At 44.1% G+C, this 24,651-nt stretch overlaps 1 protein-coding gene across 2 annotated transcripts; it reads right to left on the bottom strand.

Annotated features, from left to right (window-relative positions):
* On the bottom strand, positions 1-24,004 carry slkb (STE20-like kinase b). Of its 2 annotated transcripts, none has more exons than XM_030779827.1 (18): positions 23,855-24,004; positions 20,860-21,024; positions 15,251-15,299; positions 14,822-14,971; positions 13,250-13,322; positions 12,632-12,826; positions 11,970-12,051; positions 10,588-10,719; positions 9,319-10,056; positions 8,872-9,002; positions 7,543-7,666; positions 6,908-7,087; positions 2,935-3,064; positions 1,847-1,971; positions 1,255-1,446; positions 980-1,105; positions 585-698; positions 1-148 (listed from the first exon to the last, which is right to left on the bottom strand). In XM_030779827.1, the coding sequence occupies exons 1-18, from the start codon at positions 24,002-24,004 to the stop codon at positions 2-4; spliced, it is 3,003 nt and encodes a 1,000-aa protein (XP_030635687.1). In that variant the 3' UTR covers position 1. The 2 variants fall into 2 exon arrangements, with proteins under 2 accessions (XP_030635687.1, XP_030635688.1); XM_030779828.1 differs by having other exon boundaries at positions 9,325-10,056.
* Positions 24,005-24,651: the final 647 nt, after the last annotated feature.

The raw sequence follows: 24,651 nt of genomic DNA, 5'->3' as shown, positions 1-24,651 counted from the left end.
GTTAAAACCCAGTGGACTGGACCGTCGGCACTGGGTAGAACTTGGATATGCGACTCTGTGCAGATGGGTTAAGGCATTCTGACTCTCCACTCATCTTGAAAAACACCTCCTGCTCCTGCAGCTTTCTGGCAAACTCATCCTCCAGGGCCTGGAGAGACGATTTGCAAACCAACAGTTAGAGAAACCAAACCACATAAAACCGTCCAAGATCGACTCTAAACAGCAATACCATTCATACCAGAGTGAGGACAGATATGCATTCACTGTACATTTTAATGACTGGCCCTGTTCCAATACCCTCCCTTGCTTCCTCTCTTTGTGACCTGGCTCCCTCTGGCAATCTTATTTCATTGTATGAGGGAGACCCTGATCAAGCCACTGTAATGCATTTAAATGAGGTCTGTTTGGTATTGCGACAACACATTCAGTCCTGGGGGAATTTTGCTAACTCTAGCAGAATAAAGGAACACAAAGGCAGGTGATGGAAGTCTGTGAGAGTACTGGGACAGAGCAGTAATGATTTTTAGTAAATGATGTGGTGAGGAAGGTGTCGGCTGCGGAGAGTGAACTGTGACGACTTTAACCTTTTTCCTGGGCCTGAGTTTCTCTCTCCACTCCTTCAGCTCCTGACTGTGCTCCTCATCCAGCTCCTTCAGCTTCTCCGTCTCGTGTTCAATCAGGAGGTGGCATTTCTCATTCTGAAATGACCACACCCAGGCAGGTCAGTTAGTGTTCTATTTTGTGAGTGTGAGTGTGCGTGTGCGTGTGCACGTGTGTGCAAGTGTGTGCGTGTGTGTGTGTGTATGCCTGTGTGTGTTCTTTAGGTTCTGAGTTCCATGTTCAATCAGGAGATGGCATTTCTCATTCTGAAATGACCACACCCACTCAGATCAGTTAGTGTTATATTTTGTGAGTGTGAGTGTGTGTGTGCGTGCATGTGTATGCATGTATGCGCGCATGTGTGTGTGTGTGCGCGTACCTGTAGCTGCTGTAGTTCTCGGATGTTAGTGTCACACTGCAGCTGCAGGTCTCTCATCTGATTTTCATGTTTTTGATGCTGCTGGAGTCTCTCATTCTTCTGCCTCCTCTCCTCCTGCGCAGCAAACTGTTTAACACACACACACACACACACACACACACACACAGTTACATAAAGCATGACTTGCTATCCACATGAGGTTTAAATGATTCTCCTCTGTCGTTTACGCCCTCCCTCGTCCCCCAAAGACAGACGTGACCCATGTGACCTCTGACCTGTTTGATCTTCTCCCTCTCCTGTTCGGCCGACATTGCCGTCGTGGTGATTCGCAGGCTCTTTTTAAACATGTTCATTCGCGTCTTGGCGTCGCTGCGCTGAATCTTGGGTAACCTGCCTCTCTCCTGCGCCTGTTTCGTCCTCATCTCCTCGATGAGACGCTGGTTATAGCGCTGCATCTGTTCCATCTCCTGCTCCCCACCCCCCCCCCAAAAAAAAAAAGCCGCGTTAGCCCCCTCCCCTGTCACGACATCCCTATTTAGACGCCACCACCATGTGAATTACAGGATGAAGCCAATACACCCCCCGTCTGTGGCAGTTTTGTCAAACCGGTCATTGGCCTGTTATATATAATAAGGCTGACAGGCTTACAACAGTCTGACGTTAAACTCACTCTGTGTACTTTTCCCCCCGTGCCTAGACAATGAGTAATCCCTGGCCACTGATTTGTCAATAAGTAACACATACCCCTGTAGATATGACTCCCGTTTTCTTGGCTTACCTCTAACGGGCTATTGACTTTGACATGTTTATGATCACAATGCGGGAAGCGGGACCGGGGCGAGGCTTATCTCAGAACAGTTCTCTCACCTTCTCGTGTCTCTTGAGCAGCTGGTGTCTCTGCATGAAGTACTGATCTTTGAGCTGTTGCTTGTGTAACTGGTGTTTCTCCTGCAGATGGCGCTCTTCCAGCTCCCACATAGCTGCTTCTCTGGCTGTGGAAACAGTAAAAAAAAAAAAAAATGATGCCCTGTTACATCCACTGTCCATAACCACTGATCCAGGATAAGACTATACCCATACAGTAGTCCTTGTCTGAACTGTTATGAGGTTAACGACAGAACCAGCCAAAGGTATTCTTCATGCCAAGGGTTATATTTAGTATCTTAAAGTATCTGATCATCAAGTCCTCCCACAGGGGCGCAGACCACACGAGCCTTGTCCGTTTTCCTTCATGGCTGGTGTCTTACCAAATCTTCAATACCCATGCGCTGTAACCGACCTGAAGTGACCTCGTGTGTTGGGTGCCATGGAAACAGATCTGCCCGAGTTACGTTACGCTGCTTTTCTGGTCATGACACTGCAGAGCAGGCAACCTCATGATGAGAATTAGACCCCTGTGTTCGCCCCCCTTACTGACTTACTGTCTGCACGGCTACATTCACAACGCTCAGCCCTCAACACAAAACAGCAGCAAATTCCAACAGGACCAAACCATCTCTTCTGTTTTGTTTTGCTTTTTTTTTTTCTGACCTCTGTCTGGTTTGATATGTAAGATGGTTTCTAAGCCATGTTGATTTTGTGTATATCCTCACAATTCAGGTCAGACGCAAGAAAGAAAGAAAACAAGGACAGAAAAAAAAAGAGGAAGGAAAGACAGACAAAAAAGTAAGGAAGGAAGGATATGGAGAAGGAGAGAATGAAGGAAGGACAGATGGAAAGATTGTTGAGAGGATAGAAGGCAGTAAGAGGAGACAGAGGACAGACTTGTCAGTGCACGAAAGGAAAAAAAAACAAAAGAACCCTACAGCACGGCATCCTGCCGGAACCTTCCGGAACCTTGACCAGAACTTCCTCTGAATTCACTGACAGTTTTCACTCACGAGTCATAATCTGTGCCTACAGCTCTGGAATCAGAGGGAAGGGTTAGTGATGAGTGAGCGTTAAGTCTTGCTGACCTCGGAGCAGCTGCTGTTTGCGGTTGAGACAGTCTCTCTCTGTGGTGGCCAGTTCGACCTTGTGGTGCTGAATGATCTTCTTCAAAGCACCGTCCAGTTCCTGCTGCTGTTTCTGCAGAAACTCCTGCTCCTACAGAGAGAGAAAGAGTGAGAGAGAGAGAGCGAGAGAGAGAGAGCGAGAGAGAGAATGTATAATCTGGATGAAGAAGAAATACTCCTTGGTACAAGAACTTGGACACTGCACACCAGGACAAACAGAGGAAAAGAGAAAAATCTGAAGTGAAAGATATTCCTGTCAACAAAACCGCCAACACACCTGAATTTAAGCAATGAGACAGACAAAGCACCGAAAGTTGCTTTACCTGCACACACACACACTGTATTACATTGACAAACAGAGGTGACCGCTTAAATGGTGCCGTGTAACTGGTCTGTGGACTACCCCATAACTGAAGCCAAAAAAACAAAAGACCAAAACGACGGTATCGCAAATCGATTAGTCAGGGCAGAGGACCCGAGATCCCTCAGTGACAAGATTACATGACACAGCAGATTTAGAAATCGTTCTCAATGACCTTTACGACCTGCCTAAAAAAAAAAAAAAAACCAACCACTCAGTATCAGAGAAGAACTCACAGAATCATCAGCACCACAGATCAAACCAAACCAAAGCACACAGACAGACAGAGAGAGGGAGAGGGAGAGAGAGAAAGAAAGATGCCAGGTTTCATATGTGGTCCTATTGTGTTTGTTTTCTTGTTTTTGTTGGTGAGTGGCCAGCAGTGCTAGGATGCTGGGAGACAGAGCGTGTGCTGTCTTCTCTGGATTAAATAAACATGATCTCAGCTTTAACGGACTCACAGACACAGAACTCCACTGTCAGCACAGTCCACTGTACACATCTACTCCACCGTGTGGGTCCCAATCCGTGACTTCTTCACTGCCCGATGCTCGCGTGTTTCTCTAACAAGAGCGCTCCGTTCGCCGATATTCCAAATAACGCTTCACAAATACAGCATCATTTCTGAGGCTGAGGCATAACTGAAGCATTTCTGACGTGGCTTTGCTTAGTAAAAAACCTTTAAAATACTGAGAGTTAAATAAACCACCTAGACAAACGCTAAATGATGAAGTTCAAAATGCAGCGAATTGTCAATGCAACATTTTTAAGCGAGTCTGTAAAGACGATGTTACAAAAGGGGTGACGTACGCACCGCCTGTTCGACTCGCACTCGGTCTAATTGCCCACCCCGGTCGAGAACAGCACTGACGTCTCGTGTAACCTAGAAACCGTAACTGTCCTGTGAGAGACGCCTCCCTCTCCACAGTCGTAATCTGACACCGACTGTGAGAAACAGGCCAGGAACAGGGTTTAGTCCAGGCTAAGCCCCTCTTTGGCTGACGAACCAGACACACGGAGCCATCACCTCAAACGGTTCATTATTATTCCACACCAAACCTGTACTGGCACAAAATGAACATCTAGACCACTGTGCCATCACTACGCTGAACTCTATGGGCCATTTCTCACAGATTATAAATTCATAATACATAATGAAATGTCACACGTAAGGTTAATTCTATTTATTTTGTTGGAAATGTGTTATGAAATATATTAAATACATTCGATTATGCAAATTAGTCTACATATGGGTTGGATAAAACAGAAAGTGTAAAATATAAGATTTTAGGTTCACCTGCAGATCTAAGATTTTTGCTTCCCAACTATAAAAATCTACAGGTGAGAAAAGGCTCAGGCATATGACACCTATGAGCGAAGAGAAACAAAAGTTCTTCTGATTGGCTCAATCTGAATGGGCCTTGTTCCTCAGCATTGTGACAAAAGGAAAAAAAAAACAAAAAAAAAAAACGAGTTCTAGAACCAGTTATGGCAACAAGACAATTGTTGGTCAAAAGTAAATAACAGAACTCCACAAAGGTATTGCCTGGTTGCCTAGAAACCCTGTTCTACAATCAGTTTCCTCTGTTCCGAATGGGAACATAGAGAATAAAGAAGAGGACGCTAAAGTGTTATGAAGGAAGTAACCGACTGTGTTGTGAACCTGAGCGTTGACAGGTTTATTACCGAAACTGAATATTGCTCCCCTGTGTGGCTTTTTTTTCCCCCTTCTTCTTTTTCATCGTTATCATTTTCATTTCATTTTACTAGGACTTTGATCTCAGTTACTGTAAGAGGGGCGGATGACCAGAGAGAGAGAGAGAGAGAGAGAGAGAGAGAGAGAGAGAAAAACCCAAAGCCGTGCTGAGAGAAGCTGAGGGCACTTACGTCCTGCATGGGGGCGTGGAAGAGAGGGCATGAGGAGAGCTGAAAAGACTGTATCATAGCTGGAGCAATGCTCTGTGGGTATGATGACACACAGACCTCCTGACCAATCAAACAGCTAGTTTACGAAGACAACACACACACACACACACAAACACAGACACACAAAATATTCATACACACAACACACACACGCAGACACATGCAGACACACACAGACACACGCATGCAGACACACACGTACAAAAATACTCATACACACGACACACACAGCAAACAACGTCAAAACACACGCAGGCAGGCGTGAAAGGAGGGATGTGGTGAAAAGGTGAAAAGAGTGATAGAGTTTCTCCTGCAGACAGTGCTCTCCACTGTGTGTAAGAAGCAAAATAATAATAAAGAAAGTATCCGCTGACACAAAGAGGTTTTATAGGAGTGCTGTAAAAGAGGTGATACTATAATTCTTTGTGAAAACATTTCTCTCAGTTCAGAAACCTTTCAGAGGAGCTGAGAGATCAGAACACTGAGACAAACCAAGGTCAAACATAAAAGGGCGTTATCACTAGTTAACCGCATGGTCTTTGAACACGGTCCTCGTGTTCACAAAGGGATTCTCAGAAGGAAATCGAAAGTGAACAGCTTGAAAAGAAAAACCAATCACATGCTGTTTCGAAAAGAAAGGGATCGAATTCAGTGTCTCCGTTACTGGAGGGAAAACCGAAGTCAAGAAACACGAGTGAGACGCCAAAACCCAAAAAACCCCCAAAAAACCCAAGAACAAGCATAGATGGGGGTCAGTGAAAACAATCCAGGTGCGTGTTTAGTGTTACCTCCTCGTGCTGAGTTTGGATTATATCTTCTCTTATGCGTTTTATAATCCCGTTTCTCCCGTGTTTGGGGGAGAGTCCCAACTCCTGTTCGGTCAAAGCGCGGGCAGTTATAACAGAGAGGGGAGAAAAAAAAAAAAAAAAAAATCAATCAATCAAGCTCTGGATGGATTTGTGTTTGTTTGTGTTACCGTGGAGATTAATCGACGTATACACACAGGAAGGCCTGAATTAGAAGCAGTTATATAAAAAGCTATAAAAGACCTGGGCGGGGCCAGCAGGACCGCAGGCCAGAGCGATTCAGCGGCACCAAAAGCCTGACGGCTAAAAACAGGAGAGGTCGCAACGTGACAGTGCCAGCTCCGCAGGACGGGACATCCGACTCACTTTTAGAACGACACGCACGGCCTGACACGCCCAATCACCCAGAGGTACGATTACGAGGAAAAGGCAAAAACAAAACGACCTCGTTAACGTGCTTCTGAGACCGCTGTGTTCGGTCTCGTCACTAAGAGTAACCACGTCTTGCTCGTCATTTTTTGTGAGAATCTCTTCCACTCTGGTCAGATCTCTTTTACAATCCTGTGCGTAAAGTCACTCTGACGCATGGTAAATACACGGGTGCATTGTGGGACTGAGTTTATCGTACAGATGGGTACCTGCAAAGAATTCTGTGACATGACGAAAAAATGCTTTACATAAAGCAGGGTAATCAAAAACTGGACCTAGAGTACGAAGAAAAACGGGACAAAACACAGCCATAATGGAGCCCACAATGCCTTCACAGAGACACACACACACACACACACACACACACACAGACAGACACACACACACACAGACACACTCTTGCAGGCGTTACCTCCTTCTTGCGGCTCTTGTGCATGTTCTGGAACTTGGACAGCTCTTTGTCCTGTTCGGCTTTGATGCGTTTGGCTTCGTCACGCAGGCGGCTGGTGTGCTCCTGCTCCAGCCTCTCAATCGTCTGCTTCTGCTGCCTCTCCATGTTCTCCACCTCCTGGTCGTACTGCCGCTTCTTACTCTGAGAGAGGGAGAGCGAGAGAGAGAGAGAGAGAAGAACAGATGAATAACTACCTGGTTTGAAAGAGAGGGATTTTCAGTATGGAGTTGACATAGGTTTTAATTGGTTCTCTGTTTGGATGAGTTTAGTCTCAGGTATAAAAAGTGTAACCTCGGTAAAATAACAGAGAGTAACGGATTTGTTTTTTCACTGTCAGGATTAGGCATTACGCCTAAGGCCCAGCCCTAAACTGACTAGAGCTGAGTACATGCGCTGTAAAACCGACGACGTCCGACGTCATGTTCCTTTGAACAATCGGGTACAACGGTGTCTCTATGCCCACAACACCCTAGTTGTAGACACGGATCTCACTGGCTAACAGGGTTCTGTAGAAGACTAAAAATGAACTCTGATCTGGGTTTAACACAGTTTTCATCACTGGGTTTTTTTTTTTTGTTTTTTTTTTGCCCCCTCACCGTCGTCTCCTGTTCAAAGCGTCTGTAGGTGTGCTCCCTCTGTTGCAGGAGCTTATTGCTCAGCTGCTGCTGGGCTCTCTGCTCCTCCTTCTGAAGGAGGCGCAGCTCCCTCAGCTCCTGCCGTCTGCAGGGAGAGAGAGAGAGAGAGAGAAAGAGAGAGAGAGAGAGAGAGAGAGAGAGAGAGAGGGGGAGAGACAGAGAGGGATAGAGAGAAAGAGAGAGAGAAAGAAAGAGAGAGAGAGAGGAGAACAGATGAATAACTACCTCATTTGAAGAGAGAATGTCCTTTTAAGCACGACTACTCAGGCTGGTCTCGTGTTGTTATTATTATTGCCTTGGGGTCAGAGGTCAGATAACAGTCATGCAAATAAAACGCTTTGAACTGAACAGACAAAAGAACATGTTTGGACAAAAGGCCTACTGCTGATGATCTAGGGTCAGCGCTGGGTCTTGATGATTGCCATTAGAATACCTCCAATGCTTCCATCAACAGATAACGGACACCCAAATGACTCATGTTTCATACATACGCATTTCATTTGTTTGTTTGTGCTGATTTCCTTCACCTGGCAATGTCATGTTGTTTCATGAGACTGTTCTTGTGGAACCAGCACAATTTAGCCTTTTTTTTTTTAAGACTTTTAAAACACAGAATCTGATCGAGTGGTTTATAATGAGACTGATGTCAGGGAGGCCAATTGTGGATTGACATTTTCGAGCATTTCGAACGCGTGGGACGACAGGATGTGGGCCTGAGGACGAGGACAGGAAGCAGCAGTCATCAACAATATCTCATGCAACCAAAAGACCAATTCTGTTTCCTGAACGCTGACCAATCAGTAATGAGGCTTCCTGGCGCTTTTGCATAAGCCGATGCAGCCAGAACTCCCCTAAAAACAGCTTCCCCTAAAAAACAACCGGCCTGCTTACAGTTTACACTTACCTGTATTAGAACACTTGTCTAAAGCATTTAAACACAACCTGTTTTTGGCTGTTCCCATTTAAGCCCAAAATACCCAACAAGGGTGCAACTGGTGATATAAGAGTTAAGCCCATTTGGGATTTGGGTGAGCCTGCATGCGACACTCTACGCTTTCGAAAAAACTATTTGTGCAGCATCTCTCATCAACACCTTCACAGGAGTATTATTACACACTAAACATATTTATAAATGACCTTGTCAGCCCAATGAAGCGAAGGAAAAGATGAGAGGGCACTTGCAAATCATATGGAGATTACACAAATATTCTGCAAATGAGGACCATGAGCTAAAAAAAGAAGTCAAACTAGGTTTGTTTGTTTGTTTGTTTGTTTGTTTTTTATGTGTACCTCAGGAACCTCATCTCTTCATTTTTAGCATCGTTGTCGGTGATGATCTTCGACGTCGTGACGCTAACTTCCACGCCATCCACAATAAACTTACGAGTCTTTTTCAGTGTCTTTTTTTGTCGTTTCATGTCCTGGTGAGAGAGAGAAAGAGAGAGAAAGAGAGAGAAGGGGGGGATAAGAAGAGAGAGAAAGAGAAACAAGAACAGATTAGTAATTGCTTCCAGAGAAGACTTAAGAGACCAAAATCCTTTCAGAGATGTCCAACATGCCAACACAAACAAAAAAAAACATGCTCCAGAAAGAAGCGCTCTTGCTTCCTTATATAAAATGCATTTATTTTTATTTATGCATGCTCTGTGCCATGATCTGACTGTATCTTCATTTAGAGTGTGTGTTTCTTTGTGTGTGTGTGTGTGTGTGTGTGTGTGTGTGTCTGGTGAGTCTTACTTGTACGGATACAGATCCTGGCTCCTTCGACTTGGGGAGGAAGCTTGAGATGGATAAATTAAGATCGACGGTGCTGTTTTCGGTGGCCGAACTGTTGCCAGAATCAGAATCTTTCTCGTACTTGGACTCGATCTCCGATGTGGGTTTCTTAACCTCGTTCACCGGAGAGGTTGGAGGTGTGGGCTTCTCTTCGGGCGCGTCCACGGGCACCTTGACCTGTTTGGAAAGGTCCTCATTGGTTGACTCTTCTGCCTCTTGTTTGGGGGCCTCCGTTATGACCTCCTCGTTACCCTGGGACACCTGGACGTTCTCCACTGTAGGTTCCGCTTCTTTCTCCTCCTCCTTTGTCTCCTCCTCTGGCTTTCCCTTGTCGGGCTTAGCCGACGGCTCCTCGGGATCGGCCTTGGTGGGACTCGGAATCACCTCCCCATCGTTCTTCTCAGCGTCGGCTTCCTGCTCCTGTGGTTTCTCTGGACTGCCCTGGACCTCTTCCACGGGTACCACCACCGTGGCTTCTCCAGTCTCCGGTTCCTGGATGTGGTTCTCCTCCACCTTCTGCCTCTCTGCTTTATCTGTCTCGCCGGCCGCGATGTCTGCATCTGAGATCTTCGGAACGGCCGTCTCCTGTTCCAGCTTCTCGGGGACGGACTCCAGGATGGAGGGCGACTGGGAGAGCTTCTCGTCCTCCGAGCTGGCCATGCTGATGTCCGACGAGTCGCGCTTGTGCCCCGGGAGCAGCTAAAACAAGTGTCAAGATTGATTTTTAATCAATCCAACTCAGATTATCCAACTCAATGCAGTTTCCAGTCTGACCGATTATACAGAAATTATACTCCGGAGTCATACAGTAGAACATACAGTAGAAAATGAAAGAAAATTGTTTAATAGCATGAAAGCCAGTGTAAAAGATCATTTCTTAATAATGACATATAAATAATTAACAAATCATATACATATAACATATAATATTATATGCATTACATAATAATAACAATAATCATCATTATTATTGTTATTGTTATTTATAGAAATTATATTAGCAAATAATTCATATAATTAATATATAATTAATTATTAATTCAAAAAATGGTAACGCGGAATATGCTAAAAAATGAACTTCAAACTCTGAATGGAGCAGACCATTCTTAAGACAAAACCCTTTATGTAACGCGGTGAGTCAATATGACCGCCGCAGTCAAAACACGTGTGACGTGGTTCTATGAACGGAACGAAAACCGTTCTTTTTCTCTGAACTGTCGTGAGCCTCACCAGTTGCGAGTCCGACTCTTCCTCCTCCTCTTCCTCCTTGGACAGTTCGAACTCTTCGGTGACCTCTGCCTTGGCCTCGGCAATGAGCTCTCTCACGGGTTTGTTATCAGTCACGCTGCTAACAAACGCATGCTGCCAAAACAGTCAACACACGCACACCCTCTTCAGTCTGTGTCACAGTTCGCACATGCAACGTATGTCGTGTAAAACGCGCATCTTGCCAAAGCGAAAGACGATCAAAAATAAGAAACTTTTCGTTCGCTCTTTTTGTTATTTTACTACCAAAAGATCAACAACATGTCAGCACTCAGCGCCTCTTTTAACATTTTTACGACATAAACATAAATAACTTTACTGTTACCATTAGCATCTACCGTTACTATCGCCATTACCATTATGAGCGAGAGAGAGAGAGAGAGAGAGAGAGAGAGAGAGAGAGAGAGAGAGAGATGGATAACGACTGATAGATATAACTGAGGGATGAAATCACACAACTCATCAGATGAAACCAAAACTCTGTCAAAAAGTGTGATATTTAACTATCTTTCTACAGATAGAGAAAAAGCAAGCTAGATCGTTTTTTGTTTTTCTTTTTTAAAGCTGACAGAGGGAACACATTTAAGAACTTCTTACAGGATAGGCTGGCACTAAAGAAACCTAAAAAAAAAAAAAAAAAACACGTGGAAAAAAAAAGTTTGATACTCTTTGTTGAAATTTACACTGGACTTTTTTGGCCAACACTGCAGTATATCAGAACCCATAGCACTGCGGCGTAAATGACTGCACCACAAAACCCCCCCTCCAAAAAAAAAAAACCAGCTCTCATCTCTTACCTTCCTCTTTCTGGACACCTGCTGCACATAGTCTAGAGCAGGTCTCAGCAGATGCACCTTCTTGTTTATCAGCACCTTCATCGGAGGAAGACTCCTATTCTGTATTTTCAGTCCCATTTAGCCTTGTTACAAAGCACTATTCCTCTGGTATACTGGGTGTGCGCCGTGTATGTGTGTGTGTGTGTGCGCGCCTGTGTATGCGCTTGTGTGAGCAGTTACACAGTTTGTGCAGTAATTAAGACTCAACTAGACCTCTTAAAGGCTCGGCAAGTAAAATCCTCTCTGCTGACGTCTGTCCCTCTCTCTCTGTCTCTCTCTCTCTCTCACTCACCCTCCCTCCCTCTTTCTCTCTCTCTCGCTCTCTCTCTCTCTTGCTCTCTCTCTCTCTCTCTCTCTCTCTCTCTCCCAGAGCACCTGAAACCCGGATGAGCTTCCAGTTAGTCCCAGGACAATATGGTCTCACATTCGCAACAGGTGGCTGTTATAACTGCTCCTGATGTGGGATGAATGGACTGGTGAGGGGGGGGGGGGCAGTGGTGTTCACCTCACCTGGAGGAGCTGGGCTGCCGTCCATCTGGTGTCTATGTTCTTGTCCAGTGCTCGACGAAGGAAATCCCTGAACTCTGGGGACCTGGGACGGACCAATAGGAGTCAGCGGTCGAGAAAAAGGTGGGGGGGGTGGTTTGAAATAAATAAATAAATAAATAAAGCTCTCTGCGGTTTTCCGCTAATATAATAACAATGGGATAATGCAATAAGTTGTGGAGATATAATCATATTAGGCTGCGTTAATACGTTTCAGGGGGCTTTCAGCGTTAGGAGTAATTATGTTTTGATGGCGAAATCATGTCAGTAATTTGAATAATCACATTGCTGAGCAGAATTACATTATCAGCTGTTAAACACACAGTTTTGACATCATGTTGTCTCCAGGAATCATGCGCTGAGGTTACACAGAGCTGCATAACACAATATTTACACTTATTTAAAATCGTACCGGAACATTCTTACTGTATGTAAGACTGCCGCTCAGAAAAACAAAAAAAAACCCCAAAACATTTATTTGTCCGTTTCAGAATCAATATCAACGTGCCCAGTTCACGCCTAACTCACAGTCTCCTTGGCTCTTATGCCACCTTCAATGCCTCCTTTCCGTAACTTCTCCACCTCTACTGCTTTCTCCCCCACCTCCCCCTCCTTTTTTTCCTCACCATTTTGAAGGCTGCATTAGGGTAGGGGGTTCAGACTTTGCTATCTTGAGCAGGACTCTCATGGGGTTCATCTCATGGTTTGGAGGCTCGATCTGGGCCAGCTCGATAAGAGTGATTCCCAGAGACCAGATATCAGCCTTGTAGTCATACGGCCGGTCTTTAGACGTCTCACACATGACCACCTCTGGGGCCATCCTGTCTCAGAGAGAGAAGAAAGACAAAGCGAATGAGAAAGAGAAAGACAAGGAGAAAGAGAGGGAGAGTGAAAAAGATAAAGTGAATGAGAAAGAGAAAAAAGAAAGATACGGAGAAAGAGAAAGAGAAAGAAAAAGTGAATGAAAACATGAATGAGAAAGAGAAAGAAAAGGAGAGGGAGAGGGAGGGGGAGAGGAAGAGGGAGAAGGAAAAAGTGAATGAGAAAGAAAAAGAGAAAGATAAGGAGAAAGAGAAAGAAAAAGTGAATGAGAAAGAGAAAGAGAAAGAAAAAGAGAGGGAGAGAGAAATGAGGGGTGAGAGGGACAAACTGTGAATAAAGCTGTGGATACGACATTTGCCAAACGCTTTGCTGGGTTTGTGTCTGGGTCTCTGACTATGGATGTTCCGAAATGACCATCTTACCAGTACGGGGTTCCAATGAAGGAGTCTCTGCGTTGGATCGTTCTCGTGTTTTTGGCCGACACGCCGAAGTCGGCTGAAAAGCACAGCACAAAATACGAATGTAGATTAAAACGCTCGCTGTGACGTGCTAAGCTTTCCATGCTCAAACACATCTTCAAAAACTGAATTTACTGTATTCTGACAGATCATACGATAACAAGTATTTGATAATACGTAATCGTGTTAGAGCACTATTGAAAAGTGCTGACTCGACAAGATGTCAGTATCAATAATGAAATATCAGTAAGGGTTTGTGCAGGACATGTGTAACTGGAGCATCTTGCAGTTCAATGGAAAAAGAGAGCCAACGCGTCACTCATTTTTTGTCTTCTTTTTTTAAATTCGGCTTAGCCCGGACCTCTCTCCTCTCTCTCTCCCTCTCTGACATGCAAGCGATCATCTCTACAGGCCAGCCGGTTATGTCACCAACCGGCTGTCATGGCCAGTATGACTCACACACGCTATGTCACAAACACACACACACACACACTCTCTATCTCTCTACATACACGCAGGCATACACGCACGCACACACTCTTTCTCTCTCTCTCTCTACACACACACACACACACACGCATTCACGCATGCACACACACTCTCTCGGACACACACGCACACACACACACATTTATTCTAACACACATGCACACAGATGTCTCTTCTACTTTTTGTTTCCTGTATCCACATTCACAATGGGGCTTTTCTATGCGCTGTGACTCACTTTGACCGGCAAGTCTGCACTCGCACAGCAGTGTATTGTCTAAGCCCACTGAACCCAGGTCAGCAACAACAACAGCAATGACAACGACAACAACAATGCTATACTGTCAACCTTCAGCTTCACACTCCATGACTAAATATACACTCTCCTCTTAACCCAGTCACATCCCACTGGAGTTCAGTGTCACGCTGAATTTGACTCAATTCAAGTGCTGAAAGCGTTGAATGCTAAAGTTTGATTTGTCTGTTTTATTTTTTAATTCAATTCTCATATGTGCATGGTTATAGAGGATGATGTAGAAGATTTCAGACATTGTACACAAGATGTAAATGTAATTATAGATGTGATAAACGTGATACTTTTCCACAAAAAACAGAGGACCAAGAAACAAAAAAACAACCCAAAACTGCGTGATGTTAAAGCAGCTACCCTCAGGTCCTCTCCTTATGCCACCTGTCACGTGCCGACACATACACATATGCAAACACCGCAGAAATACACACTCTCACACACAAACACACACACACACACGCACTGCAGAAATACGCACTCCCACACACAAACACACACACACACACGCACACACGCACACACGCACTGCAGAAATACACACTCCCACACACAAAACACACACACATGCACACACACACACACACACACATACACAAGTGCACACACACACGCACACACACGCACACACACGCACACACACGCACGCACACGCACGCACACGCACGCACACACACGCACACACACGCACACGCACACACACACACACGCACACACACACAGACGCACACACACACTCTTACCCAGTTTGACATCTCCATCCAGTGTGAGGAGGATGTTTCCCGCCTTCAGGTCTCTGTGGATGATCTTGTTCTCGTGGAGGTAAATCAGAGCTTCCAGAGTTTGCCTACACACCACACGAATCTGGGGCTCCGTCAGTGGCCTCTCCAGCTCTGTATGAACACACACACACACACACGCACGTGCGAACACACAGACCCACACACGCACACACACACCAACATCCACGCCCACACAGAAACGCAGAGAAACAAAGACATTCTTAACATTCCTGCACCATGCCTTTTTTTTATATACCGGCAGTAAATCTGGAATGTGTGTAAATGTGTGCACACACACACACACACACACACACGCCCACACACGCGCGCGCACAAACACACACGCCCACACACACAAACACACACAGGCCACAGTGGGGGGGAACTCACCCAGCATCACAGCGTCGACTGCGCCTCCTGCACAGAACTCTATCAAGATCTAAAAAGAGAAAATCAAATGATCAGCCTCTGTGATTGACTGTAACAGTAAACATTTCCATCACGCGCGGGATATTGCTTCATTAAATTTAATGGGGCTAATTTAAACACAGCGTCTGATAATACGGCCAAACGCTAGGGGACTCGCGGTAAAGCTTAATCCTTCTAATATTGGCTTGGCATTCAACCGCAATTACAAAAGACTCCCAAGAATTCCACACTTTCGCACAGTTGCCCTTGAGGATTTCGGGGAAGTAATTTGTCAGTCACCTTTCACCCCACAAACAAACAATAAAACAAAAAACAAACAGTATATCAGACGCCGCGTGACCTATTCTACCGTTTATCCACTATTTTGAAGTGGCAAGTCTCACAGAATCCAATTGTTGCTTTAAAATAAAACTGATTTACTTTCTCATTCATGGGCCAATAATACAATTAAACCGTTACTCTAAGCCTGACCGTACAATGGACCCCCCCCACCAGGACGCAGCCTGCCTCATTACGATAAAATGACCAGAGCCCTGTTGCTAACAGCCCCTTTGCTCAGCTGTTTAGAGTGATTTAGGGATGAAGCAGGGTGGAGAGTAAGTACATCGTGCAGTCTTAAGTGGTCCCCCCCCCCCCCCCCCCCCCCCCCAAGCTCTCGGTATGGCGTAGGAGGCCGAGGACTCTAAGAGGATTGGCCGAAAAAGGTCTGCTCTCCACGGATTTCACACAGTAACACCGTGCTAGAACTTAAGTCTTTTTTTTTTCTTCCTCTTAATAGGATTAGAGTTTTTCCATAGGCAAAGAGAAGCTCGCGGCTAACGCTGGGCATCTGTACGTTCTCGAGGACGCTCCGCCGACACTTACCTGAAAGAGCGACGAGACAAAATACTAAACGTTTAGACGACGGGGGAAAAAAGAGGTCGCGATAGTTTTCCCACAGTAAAGTTTTCCAAAAAACAAAATGCCCTGTCTATGGCTAAGCATAATATGCGTTACCACACGCTATACGACTCACTCCTCAAAGGCAAGCACTTTAAACTATGACGTAACTCAATGTTTTTAAAATAAAGTTAATTGTTTACATTTAATTAAAGACTTTATTCTGATACAGGATGATCGAATTTCTGCGAAAATAATTCATCAACTGGCAGATCACGTTTAAATTTGCCTGGAAAAATATATCCAGAACCGAAGAGAACCAGAGAGATGGAGGGAAAAATAAACGAGAGAGAGAGAGAGAGAGAGAGAGAGAGAGGGACTGTATAATGTCTAATTGACTGGGTTATTAGGGAAATCCTGTATCACTGGTAGATGTCTGGGGGCGTGGGGGGGGGTGTGAAAATCTGTTACAGTGAGTTTCTTTCTTTCTTTCTTTCTTTCTTTTGAACTAACTGAATTCTTACTCCACCTCTTTACACTAATGACGGTTTCAGCTCGACTCCTTTACCTCCTCTTCCATCGGGTGGCTCGGCGCGTCGGAAAAAAAAAACGCTCCGCGGACAGGCACGTCCATTCATACAGGACAATCTCCAGTCAAGCGCCGTTGTTTTCTCACAGAGGCGAAAATGTTAGTTTTGGCCAAGCCGCTCCAGACACAATAGCCTACGCACGCTATGTCCCCACAAACACACACACACACACACACACACAACACACTACACGGGGGGGGGGGGGGGGGGGGGGGGGAGGGGGGGCAAACAGACGCCAGTGTGTTAGTTTCCTCTCCAACCAGCAGAGCCTTAGTGGAGTCGCCCACATACATTCCCCTCCGTCCGTCCTGACAGTTAACAACTTAACAGTCAATTTGTGGTAGTCATGCTGTCATACACTTGTAGACTTAATAAAGCTATCATTTAGAACCAGTGCACAATGTGCAAAGTCAGTTTGTTAGAATCTCTCTCTCTCTCTCTCTCTAAACCAACTTTTCCTGAACCAGCCTTGTCTATATCTCAGTTATATTTCCACGGCCACTGCTTTTGAGCTGTAAGCAGTTTTTGTTTTATAATATTGTAATATAGCGTTTATACCATAACATGGGCAGAGATAACAGATATTCCCATTCGTATGTTATAGTCACACTTTATGTTTACTGTTAAACCAGAGTCTCCGAAAAAATATTTACACTTCATACACGTCCCTACCGGGCCAAAGTGCAGCGTGGACCACATGCGTAATATAAACGTAAACTGCTGAGATATGACAGACGTATACACTGTCCATATTTCCCACTCAAACACGCAGCTGGATTCACGGCAGGGAGCCACTCCCTTCACGGGGAAGGAATCAAAGCCCACGCCTGCAGGAGACTCATCGCTTCGGAAGCGGGTCCGTGTCTCGCTCGTGTTCCCGGTGCATTGTGGGGGCAGATAAAAATCTGTGCCCTGACTCCGTGGCGACACGCCCATTGTTCAGAAACACAATAGGGAGGGGAAGAGAGCTGTGAGCTTTGGTAGGAACGAGACATAGCCTGGTCAAATAAAACATGACATTCAAGACTCAGGTAACCATGGCAGCCCTCTCTCTCTCTCTCTCTCTGTCTCTTTGTGTTTCCTGAAACCTGTGCTAAAAAAAATAAATAAATAAAGTGGTCTTGTCTTTGTCTCTGCAGACATTTTCGTGCGAGTTGTGTGAGAACTAATTCAAAAGTGTACATGCTTATTGTGAAGAAAGTTTACACATTTCTCTTTGACCACTAAAGCGTTGAGTTACCCCAGGGAATTTGTTTTTTTTTTTGGTTTTCTCCCGACTTCTTAAAATAAATTGGGAAAAACCCATACTTCGAGCTTTTTATTTCTCTTCATTCGTTTCCATCGGAGAACATTAGCTTTAATACAGGCTTCAGACTATCACACTGGCCCTCATCGACTGCCAGCCCTCCCATCCATATCTCTGAATGAAAGCAATTACAGTACCTCTGTTTTTTTCTTGTTTTTTTTTTTTTTAATCTGAGGTTAAGCATTAGGTCAACCCTGTTACAACACGGCTCACTCTTCAAAAGGTCTCTTGTCCTTATCTGGATCTCCATCAAAACGCTGAATGAAGAGAGACATCGGATATGTCGAAATCAGTACGGCGTAACTTCAGAGCGCAGCGTGTTTGCTGGCGAAAGCGAGTTAAGGCAATGAGATGAGACGTCGGCGAGGGTGCAGAGAAATCCCTTCTCTCTCCCTCTCTCTCTCTCTCTCCCTCCCTCCCTCCCTCCCTCCCTCCCTCCCTCTCTCCCTCCCTCCCTCCCTCCCTCCCTCTCTCTCTCTCTCTCTCTCTCTCTCTCTCCCTCTCTCCCTCTCTCTCTCTCTCTCTCTCTCTCTCTCCCTCCCTCCCTCTCTCTCTCTCTCTCTCTCTCTCTCTCTCTCTCTCTCTCCCTCTCTCTCTCTCTCTCTCTCCCTCTCTCTCTCTCTCCCTCCCTCCCTCTCTCTCCCTCTCTCTCTCTCTCTCTCTCTCTCTCTCTCTCTTTCTCTCTCTCTCTCTCTCTCTCTCCATCAGCTTTGTTTTTTCGGCTCCTCTTTCTTATTGTCCTGACAGGGAAGTTCTGGAGCAGCCAAAGGCGCACCTTGAGGGCCCAGTTTTACAAAACGCTGGGGGGTAGTTGGGGGGGGGGGGGGGGATTGATTGCTTGTCTTTTTTTTTGGTTGGTTTTGTGTTGCTTTGTTTTGTTTTGTTCTTTGGAGCTTTGAAAAGTTTTTTTTTGTTTAAAAAAAGGTTTAAATTCCTTTATATTGTGCATGGACGAGACTCCATTCAGAGCACACAGACTGTACAACCCCTGCCGCGCCACAGAGAGATGGGTGTGTAGGGACAGGTTTTGGGTCAAATCCATCTTTTGGTCGGGGGGGTGGGTCATTTCCAGTCATTCTGTGTTTTTATTGGAAATAGATTCTGATATTCCATCTCTGCTATGACACATTCCTTTTATCTCCCAAATGGGAATGGTGGAAAGGGGCTCGGTCAAATGGGGACTGTGAAATTCTCGAGCTCGCCGATTCAGATTTTGAAGATGTAACCCGAGGATATAAAAGTAAACAGGTTCTGAATCAACCCCCCCCCCCCCCCTCCCCGCCCCTCTTAAACTTTGAACCGTTGTTGTGCGCTTCAGAAAATAACACCCACCACAAAGCTTAGATCTGTAACAGAAGTTCAACAGGCCCATAAACCGAAACTAAGACCCTATCAATGCCTTTTGTGTGTGTTCAGGGGTGTTCCAGACCCAATCGTGTTCTACTGGGTAATTCATGTGCACTTTCGCCTGCGTGCCTTTAATTATTCCATTTTATCGTTATCACCCACACACCCTAAGGGCTACTATCATACACCAGACAATCTCTCTCCTTATCTCTCCCCACAGGAGTTCACACAGGATACCCCCTATCAATTTACTCACTGGTCAAATGAGTCACAGCTAGGGTTGGCTGACGTAACGTTTGTTGTAACATTTTATTTGTCCGTTATGGCTATTGCTACCTTATCAGAAAAAAAAAAGCAATTGATGATCTGAAGTCGTCGAAGTCAGGCCGGGTAATAAGCGTAAGCTAGGGCCGCTTCAAATGAAATGCGGAAAATTTGGGATTATAACAGCCAGGATGTGACACTACATCAGCAAGAATTTCCTCTAGTTATTACAATATTACTAATTCACTGATTATATTTATCCTAAACATGAAATATACTCAGTTAAATGGACAGGGTGAGACATGAAAAAGGGTTAATAACAATATAACAATTAGGAATGATTTGACAGACAGGTAATGGCAGAAAATGGGAGACTTCGCTCTGTAGGTAAGTTTTAATCCTTAGTTGTGTGATACAAATAAAGACTTGCCCCAGATTTACTGAGGCAGGCGCAAACCATGTAGATCTAAAAATAATTTTTACGTTTGCGCCTACATTAAAACATGCTTTCAATGGGTGGTAATTAGTGTGATTAAATAAGCTGTTTTTCCTTCAGTAAATCCCTCGCAAGAAGCTATTATAATCATTAGAATAAACCCATCCTTCACTTTTGGCCGACACTCCTTAAAGTACATATTCATCAGTTCTACCTCTCCACTTCATCCCCCGGGGAAATCCCCGCAAATACATAATAAATAAGAAATACGTAATAAATATATTTTTCTACGTTATAGTAGAGACAGACACTGGAATTATAGTGTGTGTGTGTGTGTGTGTGTGTGTGTGTGAGGGTGTATTCGTGCTGCTGGGCTGAACATCGTGGAGGCCGTCAGCCATCGGCCCAACCCTAGTCACAGCCTTGCTGCATGTATACACGTCTGTGTGCGGTCACGTTTCATATCTAGTGTCCCTTATTGCTTTTTTTTTTTTTTATAAATATTGACTGCACTAGTTTTTACTGTTACCAGTTACTGCGTGCTACCTTATTTGAAACACGTCCTATCAAACGTGTCGTTGCTATGCACTGGGAGACTACCAGGCGACTCTGTTCACCACAGACATGCGCCACTGTCAAGACACCTGTATTTGTATTGCAAATACGCAGTTTTTCTCTTTCTGAGGAGTGAAAGGCAGGGGGTGGGGTGGGGGGTGAAAAACACAAAGTGATAAAGCGGAGAACTCACCCATAGCTTGCTCTCGTAGTAGAAGGCATCCAGAAGCTGGACTATGTTGTGGTGGTCACATGACGCGAGGATGTCAATCTCCACCATGTAGTCCTCCAACTCCTCCTCACTCTTGGTGTCTATGACTTTAGCCGCAGCCAAAATCCCTGTCTGCTTATTTTGTGCCTGAGGGAGAGAGAGAGAGAGGAGAGAGAGAGAGAGAGAGAGAGAGAGAAACAGAGACAGAGAGAAAGAGAGAGAGAGAGAGGGGACAGGGGAGAGAGAGAGTCAGACAGAGAGTAAAGGAGAGAGAAAGGAAGTGAAAGATGATTTAAATGTCTCTTGGTTGTTACTATAAAAGGGAACATGTCTGGATTAGACAAATGAGGAAATACATCTGATAATGAGAACTCAGTATGTTCACAGCATTCAAATATTGTAACGTGATATAAGTCACTTATCAGGGACTGTCACCAAACATGACTGCAACTGTTATTTAATTATTCAAGTATGATATTATGGGTAGATTCAGAGTGGACTTGACTTTGTTTAAAAATCTCAACTGCATTAAGTACACAAGACTTATCTGCCTATTAGTAGTTAATTGTTTATTTTCGAACTGTCAAATTTGCACAATTCAAACTTGTTTGTGTTGGGGTGGAGAAATAAAGATTAGACAAACACTGCTTTCCGCAACTTCGCAGCAGTAAGAGAACAAATATTAACAAGGTCATCGGAATGTTTACATATGTCATTTCCTGTTGTTAAACAGCCAAGCGGTTCCAAATCCTCCTCTTAAACCCCCTTCACTGTCTGCTTATTAGAAGGCTAATTATACCTCAAACGGCTGTTAAAACAACAAAATGCCTTCGTATTTGTTTTCAATACGACGAAACATATACTGTTGTACTGAGTCAATATAAAATTTAAATAAACTTTATATGTAATATACGTATGTAATGTAATATATCACTGACATATCAAAAGATGGGAGTCAATGGATTAAATTATAATATTACACTAAAATCTAATGATTATTTCGTGCAATAAGTGGTTCATCCAACCACAAGGCCGTTTTAATGTTTTATTGCGGCTGTTACCCTACAAGTGAACAGTGCGTCAGTTAATGCGAAACTTATCGTCTACAGTAAAGTGCGGTGAGTACACCACGACGAATTCGACACTAAATGCTCTCGTATAAAAACTGGAAATGAGTACAGGCCTATTCCTCAGGAGTGTTAGGGCGGAATCATTGCGACGGTGGGACTTTGGACACTATTCAGGAGTGGTAAAATTCAATGTCGTTCATTTAAATTCGTCCTCTCTCTCTCTCTCTCTCTCTCTCTCTCTTTTTGCTCTTACGTCAGTCAAGGTCAGAGAAAAAAAAACCCAATGTAATAATTAAAATAATTGTCTAGCTTCTTTCCGCCACAGCAAATGCCAAAAGGAATAACGTCAACTGTAATGAAATGTGAAAAGACGTGTCGGCATGACTTCTGAAGCTGGAGCTTGGTGGCCTGCAGTGAAAAATTAACCAGGTCAAAGTTTGCCGGTTTTCAGAGATCGCAATTGCCTCGATAGAGCCAAGCTTATCGCCTTTATTTGAAACTAGGCTCAAAAATGTAAAACAAAGGTACAACTGTTTTGTGCTCTTTCAGTATCTGTACAACATCCCTAACCGCTGGGTATATTACTGAGATATTATAATCATAGTAAGTGAATTTGAATTGGGTTTGAAAGAGACACAAGGCACAGTATGCCAACTCTATGCTCCATTATGAAAAAGGTTACCCGTTCAGCAAATCAATTCTGCTGATGTTTATATTGCCTCACACTGGTTCAGACAGGAACAATACTATACATTCATAGTCTGTTTAACACCGCACAATTTAGAGAGCACGTTCTCTCTGATTCAGTGATACCAAACAATAAATCCATTTCTGTGCTTGCTTGCGCTTTTGGGGCCGTGTGCGTCTGATGCGAGCAATAAAAAGCCCACAGAACACCCGGGTCACCAGTAACCTTACTTAAACAGTCCGAACACTTGATTATAATGTGGAGCTACAGAGACTGGCAGCGAGGAAGTCCCATTTAGAATCTAAATACTACAGTTTGCCCCAGGGAGAACCTCTCTGGATTACTAGTTGTTGCCCTTTTGACACTAAGTGATACACGTCTCAGCACTCTGCACTCTCTAATCTTGAGAAATTACAGCACTGACTTTGTGTGTTTCCCCTAAAATGTTCGTAAGGGTTGGAAGCTCTCTTTAAAAAAAAAAAAGAAATTAGGATCCATCACATCTTATTCTTATACTAATCCACTTACTGTGTAAACACAAATTCACTAACATCAAACTACCCTCTAATTAGAGAGATCCATTCTAAAGGACAAATTCAATTTAAAGCTATCTTCAGATTTTGTCTAAAACGGGGAATAATCCCCAGAATGCAGCTCCAGGTCCCTCTGGCTCCAACTGGGTTTTCCTGGCATGTCTGTTTTCGTATGCTTAAGAAAACAGACAAATTGCAAAAAACCCTTCCTTGCCTAGAATAACATCAACTCCCTTTTCACTTACAGCCTTGCCTTTAAGAAACGATAATCTACCAATCAAGATTTCCCATTAAGGATTCGCTTCAGAAACTCTGCTGTACGGCGAAAAAACATGCGTTAATCTGATTTTGAAAACCCTCGTTTGGACATTTAAAGGGGTCATAATTAAAGTGATAACCTATTTTAGGTACTGTCAACGCTAGCTTCAAGATTAGCCTATACATTTGCACTGCCTCTTTGATTATGAGGATGCTGGTGAAGGTCAATTAAGCGTTGTTTGAAACATGACACAAAAATAAGATATGTGATGTTGTCCATTTCGTAGTTTTGTTGCTACTGACACAACAACATTTGCCTATACACCAGTCATGAGTACTTTCTGTTTTCACAGGCCGTTTTTGTTTCAAAGGAAAGATATAAACAAATGCAACTGTTTAGTCTATAAATACAAACATGTCATTGTTACCTTGTACACTTTCCCAAAGGCTCCATCTCCCAATTCACCGATGATTTCCCAAAATTCCTCGGGATTAACATCTCTGCGCACGTTATCATACTGTTTCTTCTTCTTTTCGACACCCAGTTTAAATATTTTCCGAAAATTAAAGAAAGCCATTTCAGTCCTTACACAAGATAGTTGATAAGCAAAGATCTGGAGTTGTTTTGGGCACACAGGTTCACCTCGGTTGTTATTGCATTCTTAACAGAGGTTTAAAAATCAAAAACCCACTCAGTCTTTGCGATAAAGCAATTTCATATGAAGTCAGCATGCAGTTTTACCATTTTTACCACAAACTTTCTATTACAGTCAACGCGTTATAGATCTCGAACAACATCGACTAGACCCCATGCTCCGGCGACCAGGATGTTAGGCATATTAACTCTTTGTTAAATGAAACACATGGTAGGATATTCCTCACATTTACAGAAATTGTTTTTAAGCTTTGAAATCCAGAGAACAATAAAACACCCTAGTAATGGAAGTAGTTTTTCCCATTACAGATATCCGTCAACCGAAAAAAAACAGTGGGCAAAGTAGACAGGGAAACGGTTGTTGTTCCTCAACTCTGAGAAACAACTACTGGCCCGACAACGCGAATTGCAAGTCTCTTTCGCTTCTGGAGTAAATACAGATCTGTGCAAAATGAAAGAAAAAGGTGCTCCACGAGGTATTACAGCTGACAAATCGATAGGTTAGTATTCTCAGTGAAATACAAAAAATTAAAAGTAATATCCTCAGATTTTTTTCCCATTAACGATCCC

This window comes from Chanos chanos, chromosome 7 (assembly GCF_902362185.1).
Source record: "Chanos chanos chromosome 7, fChaCha1.1, whole genome shotgun sequence".
In the NCBI taxonomy this organism is placed as follows: Eukaryota; Metazoa; Chordata; class Actinopteri; order Gonorynchiformes; family Chanidae; genus Chanos; species Chanos chanos.
Note: the sequence above shows the minus strand (reverse complement) of the source record. Positions and strands in the feature narration are given on the sequence as shown.

Bases quoted from the DNA above. Each gene is read 5' to 3' on its own strand.
- slkb (XM_030779827.1), bottom strand. From the start codon at position 24,004: ATGGCTTTCTTTAATTTTCGGAAAATATTTAAACTGGGTGTCGAAAAG. The intron at 21,025-23,854 runs GTAACAATGACA...TCTCTCCCTCAG, and splicing joins CCTTTGGGAAAGTGTACAAG to GCACAAAATAAGCAGACAGG. The intron at 1,106-1,254 runs GTCAGAGGTCAC...TGTGTTAAACAG, and splicing joins AGAGGGAGAAGATCAAACAG to TTTGCTGCGCAGGAGGAGAG.